We start from the raw sequence: 16,228 nt of genomic DNA, 5'->3' as shown, positions 1-16,228 counted from the left end.
AAGCACTCCAGTGTCACTATCTTTAGCTATATGTGGGACAATCACTAAACTGCCATGTTAATTAGCACACACACTGGCATGTGGCTAAATTAATTAACAAATTATCAATGAGATTATGAAAAGATTAGGGTCATTTATTTCTCAAAAAGTAGAGCTAACACCTGACACAAAGATAACATTCCTTCAAAACCGCAGCTACATTTGGTGTTTAAATGTGATTGGCCCCCACAGGCTCAAACTTATACGCTTAACCCCCAGTTGATAAGCTGTCAGGGGAGAATTAGGAGGTGTGGCCTTGTGGAAGGAGGTGTGTCACTGGGGTGAGCTTTAAGGTTTCAAAAGCCCACTCAAGAGCCAGTGTCTGGTACTTGCTCTGCCTGATACCTGTGGATCAAGATGTACAGCTCTCAGCTACCGTTCCAACGACATGCCTGTCTGCTCCCAATCACCATGGTGATGAACTACCGTCTGAAACTATGGGCACGGCCCCCAGTCAAACGCTTTCCTTTATAGGTGCTGCCTTAGTCCTGGCTTTTCACAGCATTACGACATTATGAAACTAGGGATTTTGCTCTAAATCTTCAAACACCACAAATCTCAAAGATTACTATATTAAAGAAATATTCAATGAAAAAGCATTTTTATGATCACTTTAGTATCAATAATTTCTTCTAAAATTAAGAGTATAAATATGTATCTCTATGTAGCTTATGTATTAATACCATAAATAATGACAAAGGACATTTTAAAACATTTCACACATATTTGGCAAACACTCTACCACTTAGTTATACCACCAGGCATAACACCAAAATTTTCCAAAATGTTAGCAATATTTTTCTTTGAATATAAAATTATATCCACCAAACCTTGTACTAGGAAGTGTTTCAGTCCACAAGTGGTCAATGCACAGCTCAGGAACAATAGGCTCCGTTTCTGATGCCAAAAATGAGTCATTAAAACTGCCACTTGGAGAATGAGAAACGCTGTGTCTCTTTGGCGACTGATTATGGCTTGAAAGGTTGAATCTTTGCACCCCTGAGAAAGAGTGCACCCCTAAGGCAGGAGAATGAGCACGGCTGCAAAATAACCAGAAAAAGGGCATCACCAGGAGCAACTTGGATTTCTAACACATGCCAATAATTCGTCTTAAATCCTACACATGAGAAACACTCATGGTACAATCCTAGTTACATAGACACTTTCAGAAATGAACAACTACTTAAGAGATTTGTCCTGATGTGATTTATGAGAGCCTAAATCTTTATTTACAACTCATGTTAAAATGTACTCATGACAGGCATAGAGGATCACGCCTTTAATCCCAGCACTTAGGGGGCAGACAGGCAGATCTCTGTGAGTTTGAGGCCAGCCTGATCTACATATGAGTTCAAGGACAGCCAAGGCTACACAGAGAGACTGTCTTTAAAAAAAAAATTCACTTAGAACTGAAAACAAATCTATTTTCTTCTTCAAAAAATAAATAGCGTACATTATCCAAAGTATGCTGCTGTACTTTCAGACGTATACAAACTAGTCAGGCAGTGGTGGCACCTGCCTTTGTTCCCAGCATTTGGGAGGCAGAGTTCAAGGCTCATCTCTTAGAGTTCAAAGCCAAGCCTGGTCTACAGAGTAAGTTCCAGGCACAAGAAACCCTGTCTCGAAAAAACCAAAATAAATAAATAGGTTAAAAAAAAAACTAGTAAAGTATTTGTAGAATTAAATGTCATCTAAGTGCTGCCCCATCGTGGGAGAAACAATGCAATTTTATAGCGTTCCATCATAAGCAGCTTCTAAACACAACTTAAACACAAACTACTAGTGCATCATAGATTCAGAAGTCGTAAAACGACCATAATTGGGTTTATGCCTAGTCCCCCTAAAAACTACCCAAACTCATCAACAGAAGCCATTTATTCTTCAAACATATGAGAACTAAAACAGCAGGTATCCAGTGCTTGGAATATTTGTTTAGAACAAGAACGGGCCCCACCTGAGAGCCGCCATGTTGGAGATGGAAGGCGAGCGGGAGTGCAGGCTTGGAGACGAGGCAGAGCGACTCTGGCTGTGAATGGAGGAGTAATTCTGGAAAGGGGAAGCCACGGGGGATTCGCCTTTGGAGAGGCTTCGGAGATGTGCTGTGAGGGAGCTGCTAGTGGCTGCATTCTGAAGGGTCCCTGCCTGCTCCGGGAACTTTAAAACAGCATTCTCCTCCTTAAGTCAAAGTGAATGGGAAAAATAAACAATTAGAATACAGAGTGAATGGAAACTCAATTGACCTCAAAAATGTACAAGTGCTCAGGATTCACTCTCTCTCACAGAGGAAGCAGCATCTGCCACCCTCACCTCTGGCTTTACTCTCCGCAGAGTCCACACGGAATGCACATTCTGAACAGCATCATAGGTCATTACAATGGAGGGGTCGATGTTGAGGAACACAATCTTCACTGCGGGATCTACAATATACTGCACCCGTGACGAGCCAAAAAGACCTGAAAATCAAAATGGAAATGACCAGGTATAGAACAGTAGCTTTACCTTTTTAAAAGAATTTTTTATAAAGAAAGTTCTCATTGATCCTAAAAGGAAAGAGAACCAAGCCAATTAAAGCACAAAACCAATTCAATGTTACATACTGACAACGGATTTTACATTTCCTGAGTGTCAAAATGCATTAAACAAGACATAATGACAAGTGGTCTTGGACACACATATAACTCAAAAGTTGAAGATTCGTCCTGATTTATCATTAAACTCATCAGCCAGAGGCAAAGGGTCCAGGACTCCTTCAACAATCAACCTCTTCATCTTTTTGGGGGAAGACAGGAGAGTTGTTTGTTTGTTTGAGACAGGGTTTCATTATGTGGCTCTGGCTGTCCTGCCTGGAACTTACTAGGTACACCAGGCTGGCCTCAAACTCAGAGATCCGCCTGCCTCTGCTTCCCAAGAGCTGGGATTAAAGGCCCATACCACCATGTCCAACCAATCATCAATTTCTTTCAAGATTACAATCATTAGAAAAGTCTGATTGACTGGCTGGCTGACTGGCTCTATTCTGTCCTCCAATAATTAACCCAGAAGGAATGAATGATGTGTTTTACTTATTACAAATGAAAAGTTTTTCCTGTTGAGTTCAGTTATTTTTCTATAGCACTACAGAACACTTTCCATATCCTTAACAATTTCCTTCTCAGTTAAAATGGGAAATGGAAAAAAAACATGATTATTCTGCAGAAATAAAAATTATTTTATAAAGAAATAAAACTAGCCAGGCATGGTGGCATACACCTTTAATCCCAGCATTTGGGAGGCAGTGGCACATAGATCTCTGTGAATCTGAGGCCAGCCGGATCTACACAGAGAGTTCCAGCACAGACAGGTCTACACAGTGTGGGATCCTGTCTCCAAAAAAAAAAAAAAAAAAAAGAAAGAAAGAAAGAAAGGAAAAAAAACAAAAATAATAAAAAACTATTTCAGACTGCCACCATTACACTAAAATTAGAAGGCTTTTCTTTTTAGTAGAGGGAGGATGGGGCTGGAGATGACTCAGCCATTAAGAATGCTTGCTGCTCTTGCAGAAGACCCAAGTTCATTTTCTAACACCCATGTCAGGCAGCTCACAACCACCTGTAACTCCAAGCTCCAAGGATTCAAGTCTATCTTCTGGTCTCTGTGGGTATCTGAGCACACGTGCACAAATCCACACATGGATATTCACATACACATAATTAAAATTAACAATAATAAAATCTTTTAAGAGAGAGAAATAGACGGTAGCTTCACTGTGTTGCCCATGCTGCCCCCAAAGTGCTAGACTCAAGCAATCCTCCTGCCTCAGCGTCAGAAGTGGCTGGGATTACAGGTACTTATCACCACCACCCATTTCTATCACATCAGAATCTTGCTGTGTTTACAGTTTTACATATTACTCATAACGTCCTACATGATCAACAATCTTTTTTGTCATTTGCTACAACCTTTAAAAAGACAGCTGGTATGTTTTACAGAAACAGGACAGAGGTTTAACTAAGCCATGGCTATCCCACTCATGATGCAGGAGATAAAACCTCAGCAGCATTTGGAATGCACCAGTAAAATGACAAAGACTACATATGTCCTTCTAGCCTTCCATCTTTACTATTTGCAGGTGTCGATGCATGCTTGGTCGAGCATACAGGGTACTTTAGACACATTCAGAGTGAGCATCGCAGTAAACTTGAACAAAAAGTGAAACACTGATGTGCCCAGTAATCAGGACCGATGTTTTCATTCTCAAAAAAACAAAAACAACTTTAGTTCATCCAAGTGTCATTCATTTTCTTAATTTTAAAGGACAGTTACCTAAGGCAAGTTAACAAACATCAGTGTCCCTCACTGATTTATGTCTTTAGTTTTACTGAGACAACTGTTGTCCTTGCTTTCAATGAATTGCTTTCATAATAAAAGTTACTTTATTTTTATATTTATATTTAATATATTTATATTTAATATATATTATATTGTATTTATAACACGCTTAAATTATCTTCTGATAAAACAAATCACTCTTTAAATAAAATTCATTTTTATTTTTCTCCCTCCCTTGATATTAAAACAGAGCTTATATAAAAGAGAACGAAAGTATACTTACTTCCAGATTTACAAACAAGTGGAGTTATTTCATCCAGTGGGTGTAGCATGCTGAACATAGTAGGCAAAGGTTCTCTAGCAATAAACAAAGCACAGTCACCAACAAGATAACTATGTGCACCCTGGTGCTAAACAAGCAACTAGAAATCTACTGTTACCACGTGAACGTGAGATGCCCTCATAGGCTCAGGTTTGAACAAGTGGTCCCCAACCTGTAGCACTGCTATGGGAGGCTACTGGAGCCTTTGGGAAAATAGGATCTGAAAGTTAATGCCCAGCCCTGTTCCCAATCCCTCATCTCACTTCCTGATAGGCCAAGATCCACAGAGCTTCTGCTGCACAGCCCTTCTACCATGAACTGTGCCCTGCCTTCCCCGAAGGAAAGGCTGGAACCATGAGCAAAATAAACCCTTCCTCCCACAAGGGCTTGTCAAGCATCCTGTTGCAGCAATCTCAAAAAGGAACCTTCTAAATTCTTCAAATACCATCTACTATAGCATCCTCTGCTTTAGATATATCTAAACATAGCTTCTTATAATAACTCTATACGTTCACACATAAAAAGAAAATGACTGTTGGGGGAAATCTGCAAATAGCAGCCAACACACGACAGAACCCAAAGAATAACAACAGGCTTAGGACAGTCATTCACTTATGTACCTTAGGGGTAGTGTGACTAGTAGTTAAGAAATTTAACTTCCTACCTTGTTCATAAAGGGTACATTTTTAAATAGAAGAAAAAAGTACTTCAAGTAATGACGTGCAATTCTCAGGAAGGTGTAGGGAAAGTGTCGCTTTCTACCAAAGCAGAGATTTGAATCTGCAAACAGCTGACGCAGGGAGCACCTGTTTTTGCACACCCTGTGTTTGTTCTGTACGCTCCTCCTCTCAGTAAGTTCACAGTTTATAGGGAAGAAAGGAGTGCACCACCATCAGCAGGTATCCACCATGACTGAGCACTTAACAGACACTGGGCCATCTGTGAGAGTCTGCACAGATGCCAAAAGGTAAGGAGTACCACTTCTGGAACAAATGAGGGAGGGTGGCAGTATGTCCACAGTCGTACAGTGAAGACATGGAAGAGCTAGTAACTGAACCCGTCACTACACCACAGTTTAATGTTAGTACGAAGATCACAGGGCAATGAAGTGTTGGATGAGTAGTCACAGCTGAGCTCAAACTGGCATGAAAATGTTTTAATTCTCATGCTGTGAGTATGGACATCATCACCACCCCAAACATTTAGGTTAACAACTTTACTTCAGAATCAACACTAAAAAGCCCAAGAAGTAACATTCTGAAGAGAATAAATTGAATACCTAGGTAGACTTGGAGGCACCTCATGTGAAGAACTGCTTCGTTCGAACAGCAAACCATATTTAGTGGCCCAAACATTTGCCACCTATCAATACGAGGGTGGGGAAACAGAAGTAAGAGAACAAGTTTAAGAAAAGGTTTCAGTAAACATGACTGAACATTCAATTTTAATGGAATTTACTGAGAGCTTTCAAAGTAACATGATCACAAACTACAGTACTTCAAAATTTATGATTTTTAACAAGCAGCTCTAAGACAAAAATCAAACCCACACCCACAGAAGAGGTGCTCAATGTGAAACTGCTGCCCGTGTGGGCACCAACATGAGAGTGTAATAAAACTTCAATCACTGATATCATTAAATGATGATGTGCTGCAATAAAAAAGGCCAATATTATTCATATACCTACTATAATAAAGCCAAAATGGTTTCTTAAATATCATTAAACTGACGAACATCTCAAACTATAATTTGCTTCACTAAAACACTATTTCTGTGAGAAGGACAGACACACGGTAAGCTGAAAATACTAAGTACAAACTAACACCCTCGACACAGAGACCTTTGTAAAACCCTGCTACACATGATTGATCTCTGACAAAACACACGTAAAAGGTTTTAGTGGTGGTGGGTTTTTTTTTTTTTTTTTTTTTTTTTTGGTTTGGTTTTTCAAGACAGGGTTTCTCTGTGTAACAATCCTGGCTGCTCTGGAACTCACTCTGCCCAGGCTGGCCTGGAACTCACAGAGATCCATCTGCTTCTGCCTCCCAGGTATTGGGATTAAAGGAATGTGCCACCACCGCCCAGCTTTTTTTTTTTAAAAAAAGAGGTAGGGGTTTTTTAAATTTATTTTATGTGCATTGGTGGTTTTGCCTGTATATATATGTGAGGGTGTCAGATTTCGGAGTTACAGACAGTTGTGAACTGCCACATGGGTGCTAGAAATTGAACCCAGGTCCTCTGAATGAGCAGCTGGTGCTCTTAACCCCTGAGCCATCTCTCCAGCCCACCCCCTTTTTTTGAATACACTGAAAAACTTAAAACACTCAAGTTTACCTGAAATGGTAAGGAAGCTATATAGTCCTTCCCGTCTACGCTGTGCATGTTCATACATGAGCTCTGTAATATACATATGCATTTCTCTACTTCATGGCTTTCTGAAAGCATACAAGATTTATGGGTTATTTTCCTGCTAAACAGTTCAATCCAAACAGCAAAAGTTCATTAATGAATAATGCAAAATTTTTAATTTAAATCACTATGACTAAGAGTTGCTTATAAATATATCATACAGTAAGATAAATATTTGGAAATATGGGAAATAAGGTTTCATAAAGACACTTACTGTGGATCTTTTCAGACTTATCCTGTGATGTAATGAAGTCACACCACAATGCCTAAAACCAAAACAAAATGCTTGTCTAAGAAAATTACATCTAAATAATCATCTACCAGCTAATGACATCAGTAACAATGATATTTACATAATACATTTCCTCAGCTCAATATAGATATACTTTTATACATACATGCACTCACACAGTCATACTTACATACCATGGAAACAAACAAGAGTAACAAAAAATAAGATTGGAATACTTAATGCCTGCCACATATTCTAAGATGACTTATGATAATTAAATCTTAAGAGAAAGGAAAATAAAACAGTAAGTCTTGCAATTGAAACCCAAACATCAGGTCAGTCTGTGTAAACCCTGCATCCTATAATAGCAAGAACTGAGAGTTTAAAAATGACTCAGTACGCTATGCTCATATTTAAAAACATTTAGAAAACATCTTTCTCTATTAATTCACTAAATTGAACACTTAAAAATGGTTTAAAACATAAAACATAAAGATATAGTCTGCCACAATACTAAAATAATAAAATGCTACTAAATAAATCTAATTTAATAAAGATGTTCTCTTTTTATTTGTTTGCTTCTGAGACAGGGTCTCACTATGTAGCCCTGCTTAGCCGGAAACTCACTATGTAGACCAGGTTGGTCTGCCTCCCAATTACTAAGATTAAAATAATACTCTAATATCATTAACAGTAAATCCTTCTTTTAACTTTTCCAACTTCCCAACCCCCCCCCCCAAAAAAAGAGAAAAAAATCTTTTACCTAGTTTCTAGAACCAGAATTCACACAAAGTTCATTTAAAAAATTTTAAAAATATTGCATTTGACCTAGCATTGGCTGCCCCTACCTGTAAACACAGCACTAGCGAGGCGGAGGAAGGGGGATTGCTCATGTGAGCACAGCCTGAGCTCTACACAGTAAAATCCTGCTCAAGAAAGAAAGGAATCTGAGGACGTCATTTTAGTGCCTACCGTTCAGTGCTTTTCTTCCCTGATTCACTTTTTTAAAGAGACCAGAATGTAAACATTTCCAAATTCTGGATTCATCTAGCTACTAATTTCCTATTTTTTTCTTTTAAACTTTTGATTATGGAAAATTTCAAATATATACACAAGGTACACAAAATGTATCTCCATTCCCATCCGCCAACTTTCATAATCATCAGCCATTCTTTTTTATTTTTATTTTTTGAAACAAGTTTTCTCTACAGAGCCCTGGCTGTCCTGAAAATTACTCTGTAGCCCAGGCTGGTCTCAAATTCACAGAGATCTGCCAGCCTCTTCCTCCAGAGTGCTGGGATTAGGGATGTACACCACCACATCCAACCTTTGTTCTTTTTCATTAGTAGTACATTATTGATTTTGTGTGCACAACTACACACCTGTAACAGTCACAGGACAACCTGCAAGAGCCAGTGCTCTCTTTCTACCATGTGGGTTCTGTAGATTCAACTCAGATTAAGATTAAAGGTACTTAGCAAAAAGTACCTTTATCAGCCTAGCAATACCGCCAAGTAACCTCCAACCCATTCTTCATCTCACGTTACTAGTAATTCTGCATCTCATATTACTTTGTAATTTCATTCCCCTAGGCCTCAAGAACAAACTGGAAGCTAGTTCTAAATAAACACACATTAAATAATTCTCAAAAGAAAATATAGTAGACATATTTTTTTTCTTTATTACAGCTAGCTGGAAGTACATATCCTTTACCCTACTGTCAGTTGCCCTGAACTCAATCACGGCTAAGTCAGACACCAAAAACAATCTCAAAGAAAATTATATTTGTTCACTTATATTTAGCAAGTAAAACCTTACTGACACGGTATTATCCTTTTCTGCGATGGTGTTAATAACCACTATAACCTTGCCTGAACCGATTAGCACACTAGAAGCTATAAATTGATTTCTACTTCTACCATTTATTTTACATTTATGGGTTGGTATTCTTCAAAAAGTTAAAAGATAAAGTGCCTGTCTTCCTAAAATAGTTAAGTGCTTAATCTCTTCTTAATTTTTAGAAACTGGTTCTAATTACCATTACAATAGTAGCAAATTAGACTGGATTTCCTTTCATTATAAATCCAGTAACTTTAATGTACTGAACATCTGCAAATGAATTATAAAATCATGTACTTTAAAGTATTTTCTATGTTTTTTTTGTTTGTTTGTTTGTTTTTTGGGGGGTTTTTTGGGTTTTTTTTTTTTGTTTTTCGAGACAGGGTTTCTCTGTGTAGTTTTGGTGCCTGTCCTAGAACTAGCTCTGTAGTCTGTAGACCAGACTGACCTCAAACTCACAGAGATCCACCTGCCTCTGCCTCATGAGTGCTAGGATTAAAGGTGTGCGCCACCACAGTCTGGCTTAAGGTCACATAACTTTTTGCTGGCAATTACAGACCTCAAGGTCCACATCTACTGTTAACATACTTTATCTCAGTGCTCTGTGTGTGTGTGTGTGTGTAAAAGTATTTGACTAGCATATAGAAGGCCCTAAATTCAATCCTCAGTATTACAAAAACAATAGCAATATAAATAAAGATTGAGCCAGGTGTGGTGTGCACACCTGTCATCCCAGCACTCAGGAGCTGGGCGGGAGGATCTCATGTGCCAAGGCAGCCTGGGCTACAGAGACGCAGTCATGATGGATAAAGTGAGAATCTCACTTTCCTGCCAGCTTCTTCACTCCAGGACACAATGGCCACTGCTGGGGCTGCGACACTGCTGTTGTCATTGGCTACACATTTAAAGCACTTATACTACAGTTAATCAGTGAGCTCACCTGCTGGACAGTGCTGTCCACTGTGAAAGCTTTGTACACAGCCAGTGCCTGGCTTTTACTCCCTTTGCTCCAGATAACCATGTTCCCAGCCACATAGAGCTCTTCATCGTAGTCGGCTGCATCTCCAATCTCGCTCACACCTTTTCTTAACTGCCAGCTTTCCTAAAAAATTAACACACAGGACATGCTCAAGCACTTCCTCCTTTGTTTTCAATAGACTGCAGTCTATTGCCTATGGATTAAGACTCAACCCAACACTAAGTCCTAAAAACACTGTGGTACATGGATGAGCAAAATGGGTGAATCAGCAAAGTGGGTACATTGTATCAGGAGATTCTTGAGATTACTTAGAGGTGGGAGAAATGGTTCAGTGATAAAGAGCACTGACTGTTCTTCCAGAGAACCCAGGTTTAATTCCCAGCACCTAAGAAGGTGTCTTACTACTGTCTCTAACTCCAGTTCCAAGAGCTCTGATGCCCTCTTCTGGCCTCTGTGGGCACTGCACACATATGGTACATAGACTCACAAGCAGGTAAAATAGCCACAGACCCAATTTTTAAAGTTGACTCAAAAATTCCCTGTGTTAAGTGTTTTCTTTTATATTTCTAAGTCCCCTGTACTATTATGCCAAAAACACAGGTAAGCAAAAAGTGGATCTTACATAAAGATGATAAAATAAAATCCATGCTTGAATGGAAACTGAAAGTATGTATTAAATATAATGTAGTGAATAGAAAAGAGGCAGTGAGGTGCACATGCGGCTCGGTGGAGGACTTGATGCAGTGTAGACGTCCCCGCTGCACAGCTTCTTCCTTTGTCCCACCCACAACATGAATGGAAGACAGAAAGTTTCCGATTTCCAACTATGTACATTCCAAGAGCTTTGATTCCAAAGGCATATGAAGATTAAGTAAGGCAGCAGAGATGTATAGCTCAGTGGCAGAGTGTTTGCCTACCAAGACCATGACCTTGACTTGGCCCCCAAAACTACCAACACAAAGAAGAAGAAGAAGCTATTCTGTTTGGTGTTTTGGGGCTGCTGTTTTCTGACATACTTTTACATCTCATCTCTGTAAGAACCACTACTTTGCCAACCACTGTGGCACACACCTCTAATGCCACTACTCAGAAGACTGAGACAGAAGGAACAAAAGTTCAGGGTCAGTCTGAGCTTCTTAGAGAAGCCTATCTAATTAAAAAAAAAAATACCACTACTCTAATACTCTTATATGACGACATAAAACTGTGTTGCAGGTAGCATTTCTATGTCTAACATTTAGTCATATGAAGTGAAAACAAACTTTAAAATGAGCCATGACAGCGGTACTCAACCCTCATTACAAGTTATGTAGTACGCCCAAGTAGAAGCACAGACTGAAATTACCACACGTTAGCCTTTAAAGTCCAAGTGCCAACATACATACACTTATTTCTCACGTGCATCTACGTAGCTTTAAATTACAAGTAGATTTATTCATGCTATGTTTCAAAAGTATGATAAGAATCGTTATAAAACCTTCTGTTTCTCATGGATTGTAACCTCCTGAAGAGATCCCACCAAGCCAGCTGCACCATCAGAAGACCATAATTCAGAGGCTGGCTGCAGCTGACGAAGTTGAAGGTTCAGAGCATTAGGGTGGTGCTTGCAGTGGTCGCGACCGAAAGGAACGAATTCCTGCAAATCCCCGGCTGCAATCATCGTTGCCCTTTCTTCAGAGAAGTTCGACATGGGTTCCAAATATCAACATTATTTCTGCGTGAATCCAAACACATGCTCGTCAGCCTTCTAGTCAAAACCAGTTTGTGACTACAAAGACCTGCATGGAGCTACGGCGGAAACAGGCCGGAGCACCACACAAACATTTCCATGCACACTGATGCAGGGCTGGCTAACCTCCTGACGGTCTGGGTGGCATTAGTGTGTAAGGTGAGTGAGGGTGTGACATATCAGTTAAATTACAATCCCCAAACATGGCTCAAAGCAAGCATTTGATAGGAGTACTACAGCCAACTGTTAGTGTTTAAAATCACACTCAAGATTAGCAACGTCTAACTAAATATGACTTGAAGTTCTTATCTGAAGTCTTTACAGCATCGGTCTTTTGTGTTTATTTTCTTACAAAGACCTCCAAGTCTCTAGTTTCTATGCAGCCCTCTACAGTCACAAAATCTTTTGTGCTGTGAATTAAATGCCATCCCTGAGATGATTATGTCTTTTCCACCTCCTAGAAATACAGCAGTATTGAGAAGAACTCAATTTGAAGAACCATAAATGCCTTATAAAACGTCTAAAAAAATCCAAAACGTGGCTGGCTTTTCCAAATTCTACGCAACAAAGACATTAAAGAACTGGCAGGTTTATCCAACTTATTGTGCAACTATGTAATATCACTCTCGTATAGCTTAAAACAAACCTACAGGATTATCAATTACAGCATCATTTTCAGAGTTCGATGTCTTTTAGCCCAAAAGCATCATACTCAATGCTCTCACAGTTCTTCCAAACTTATTAACCGTGTTATTCATTACGGGCCACACAGATGACATGCTATAAATAAAACTGTCATTAATGGTTACTAGAAACATATGCTAACAGAGGAACCCAGAGTTGTGTCTCTACAAAAAGAGGCTTTTTGAGTAAGCCGCGCTGAGAGGTAGCGGCCCGAGAATCCCGCGCAGGGCGCGTCGGGCGCACCCCGGAAAGCCTATCTGAGACTAGGGTCTCCCTCACCCCAGCACGCTCTTAGGGCCCGCCCCGGGCCGCTCAGCCCTCGGGTCACCGGGTGCAGTGCAGCCCCGACATCAAGTCGCAGCGATGCGCAAGCCAGCCCGGCCCGCACCTGAGTGACTCGGGACGCGTCAGGCGCTTGCGAGCCCCGGCTGCTCCCCGGAGGCGCAAGGGCCGCGGAGGCCCGAGAACAGCGGCAGGTCGGTCAGGATAGCTGCTCGGCCGCCACAGCTTTTCATCCCTTGTCCCTCACTGACCCCGGAGGAAGAACGGGCCACAGCGGGGAAACGAAGACGGATGGGCGGAACTCAAATAGAAGGGTCCATCTTGAATTTCCCGTCTTGCCTCGCGCCCGGGGCAGGACGCCACGGGGACGCGCAGCAGCGGGGCGGGCCTAGCGCCTGCGCAGCTCACGAAGGCGCCTGAGCGAACGTTCACAGTCGCATGGTGTCACCTCTTTGCTAGATCCGGACCTTCTCTCTCAATTGTGTTATGTTGGGTAACTTTTCTAGCTGGTTGCGTTCCTCCTCATCTCAAGAAGGGATGTGTGCCTCCCGACTGAAGAACGGGAGCACAAGGGAGGCCGCTGGTCTTCTCAGGAATGCTAGCAAAGTACAGGAAATCGCACACAGCCATCAAAAATGGGTTCTAATTCGGTAATTACTTGATATCTCTGAGTTTAAAAAAATAAAGATAAAGATGGCGGATCCTCACAGTGCCTAAGAATAAAGTTCCAGTCCCAGTCCTCTTCTTTGCCTGGAAATGCATTTATCTGGAATTTGATGCCTTTGCATATTTGTCTGTTGTGACACACACCTTGATATTGTGGTTCATTCTCACTCCTTTACTTGGAATGTCATCTTTGGAGCTTGAGGCTGCACTCCAACAGGAAGGAGTTTCTCTTAGAGCTAGGTGAGAGGAATGACTGTTTAGCAGAGTATTCAAAATAGGCTCTCCCAACATCACAAGTATTCCTTCCTGGGGGCAGGCTCCTCTCAGCACTACACACACACACACACACACACACACACACACACGCACGCACGCACGCACGCACACCCACACACCAACACCATCACCCCCTATCCTAAGCCTATCCAGCTCCTGAGCTTCATTTCGCTTCCCCTTGCCTGGGTATTCAAAATCTGTCAAATTAACAATTATATTCCGCATGCTCAACTCCAATCTTTTATTCCTTCCCGCAAACCCCATCATCCTACAAAGTTCTTTCTATCCCACAGCAGGGCTTTCTGGAAGAACCAATAGAAGAGCAGCACACTTAAGTTGCTGCTTCTCAGAGTCTCATTGCTTCCATTCTCCATCTCCTCTACCTCTTGCCCCACCCACCTCAGTCTACCAACCCTATCAACCCTAAAAGTAGTCACTTGGAGTAGAATGGTACGCTATTCTTCATGATGCTCTGTGCAACCAGGCCATTGTCATGCTCCTTGAGACTGTGGTGTCTTCCACCACTGCCAGACCTGGATGAAAAGTCCCCCTGAGGGATATGGGATTTGGCTTCTAAAGAGTCCATACATGGACACTCAAAATGGTAGGGAGCAAACTGGTCAATGGATGAAAATGAGAACATAGCTGCTGCTAGGTGTGGTTGAGGAGAGGGTTTTCATTGAAGAGACGAGGGAGAATACAGCCAGGGGTAACTGGAAGGGTCTAGACTAAACATGGCCAACAGAATAGACCTGACCATGAGAGGAGGAGTCGGGGGCAAGAGACGAAGAGAAGAGAGAAGGGCAAGAAGACCAGGAGAGAACCAAGAGAATGAGGATCAGTAGAGAAGCCAAGGACCAAAAGAGTTCATGGCCAAAATGGCTGGGTTATATAGGAAAGAGGAGGAGCAGGAGGAAGAAGAAGAAGCAGAGGAGGAGAAAGAGGCAGTAGCAGTTGGGAGCAGGGAAACAAAGCTCTGCAGCTGGAGAGGTTTAGGATAGAGTGGGGAAGAAGCAGTGCTAAGAGGAGCTGGGACCCTGGAAGGAGTACTTGTGTGATGCTCAGAGAGTCGAGCAGACAGTGTCAGCTTTAATACGTTACTAGGCGCCTCAGTTAGCCTTTTGTTTAGAGTCTCTTTGGGACCTAAGAGTCAATATGAACAAGACAGGAATAAGACAGACTTATAAATTACTGTTATTCTCCTTCCCGTGGAATGGCCTAAAGATTTTTTCTTTTTTTTTTTTCTTTGCCTACATATCAGCCATGAGTCTGCCAAGTTGTGGCATCTGGTTGTAAAGCAGCAGCCAGTGCAATATTTGTTGTGCCATCTTTCCCTGCCCTTGTCCTCTTTCCTTCATCCTCTCTCTAGGGCTAAACTCCAGAGCTCTTCATCCTTGGGTAGCCCCAAGGAGCACAGAAGACACTACTGGCCATCTAAGATGGTGACTAGGGAGTCCCTAAAAAAGTTATCTCAAATGCCACTCCTGAACATTTGTTTCTCTGCTCAGATCTACTAGTGTGGTTCTTCATGGTTTCAGCCTATGTGACCACAAGGCCTACCCAATATTTCTTAGTCAGCTCTCTACATTATCCAGGAAGTCGGGGCAAGTACCTGGAGGCAAGAACTGAAGCAGAGACCGTGGAAGAGTTATGATTAGTGGGTTGCTTCTCGTGGCTTATTGAGCCTGCTTTCTTACCTCCAGGACTACCTGCCCCAGGTAGCACTACCCACAGTGGTCCCTCCCACATCAATCATCAATCAAGAAAATGCCCCCACAATCTTGTTCACAGGCCAGTCTGATGGAGGTGTTTTCACAACTGAGGTTCCTTCTTCCCAAGTAACTCTAGCTTTTGTGAAACTAACATAAAATTAGCCAACACTGTTCCCCATGCTCTGGGCACCAGAACAATGCCACAGTTTAGGACAGCCAGACCCTGTATGCCCTCGGTTACATTCCAGTGCCATTAAGAGCACTGCCGGGACCCGTGCTTTGACAAAGTCCCTTGAAAATCACCCTTCTGCTTCTGTCACAACTCACTCTGTCCATAGGAGCTCAAACCACAAAGCCAGGAGTTTGAAAGGATGAGGAGCCTCTAGCATACCATCACCCTCCCAACCCAGCCTGCTGGTATTTTAGCAAATGCTGATGTTAGAGCACAAAATCCCTTATGCAGACTCCTGTGTGTTATCCGTTCACTGCATGTCCTCTAAGCAAGCATGAATTTCCTTAGGGACTCCTGAGATTGCATTTTGGATACAAACATGCCCAGTAATTTATTGATTCTATGCCCACACTAGTAAGATGCCCAAATTACCCCTGTGTAATTTTTATGCATAGAACTGAATAAATAAAACTTGTTTTCCTATCTCTTCTAACTTGACAAAATGTATTTCTTTGTCGTTGCTGCTTAATAATATTACCACAAATACTGGAACATAACATAATAAACTTTTGTCATGTA

At 41.5% G+C, this 16,228-nt stretch overlaps 1 protein-coding gene across 1 annotated transcript in view; it reads right to left on the bottom strand.

The window, feature by feature from the left end:
• Anapc1 (anaphase promoting complex subunit 1) overlaps window positions 1-13,192 on the bottom strand; it is a 77,281-nt gene extending 64,089 nt beyond the window's left edge. Inside the window, 10 exon segments of the mRNA XM_042055054.1 lie at window positions 870-1,079; window positions 1,994-2,214; window positions 2,347-2,492; window positions 4,631-4,704; window positions 5,949-6,031; window positions 7,004-7,104; window positions 7,293-7,344; window positions 10,090-10,251; window positions 11,606-11,842; window positions 13,075-13,192. Coding sequence (XP_041910988.1) covers window positions 870-1,079; window positions 1,994-2,214; window positions 2,347-2,492; window positions 4,631-4,704; window positions 5,949-6,031; window positions 7,004-7,104; window positions 7,293-7,344; window positions 10,090-10,251; window positions 11,606-11,818 — 1,262 coding nt within the window. The 5' untranslated portion in view covers window positions 11,819-11,842; window positions 13,075-13,192.
• Between the last annotated feature and the right edge of the window lie 3,036 nt (window positions 13,193-16,228).

This window comes from Arvicola amphibius, chromosome 5 (assembly GCF_903992535.2).
Source record: "Arvicola amphibius chromosome 5, mArvAmp1.2, whole genome shotgun sequence".
Taxonomy (NCBI): domain Eukaryota; kingdom Metazoa; phylum Chordata; class Mammalia; order Rodentia; family Cricetidae; genus Arvicola; species Arvicola amphibius.
This window is presented reverse-complemented; position numbering and strand designations above follow the sequence as displayed.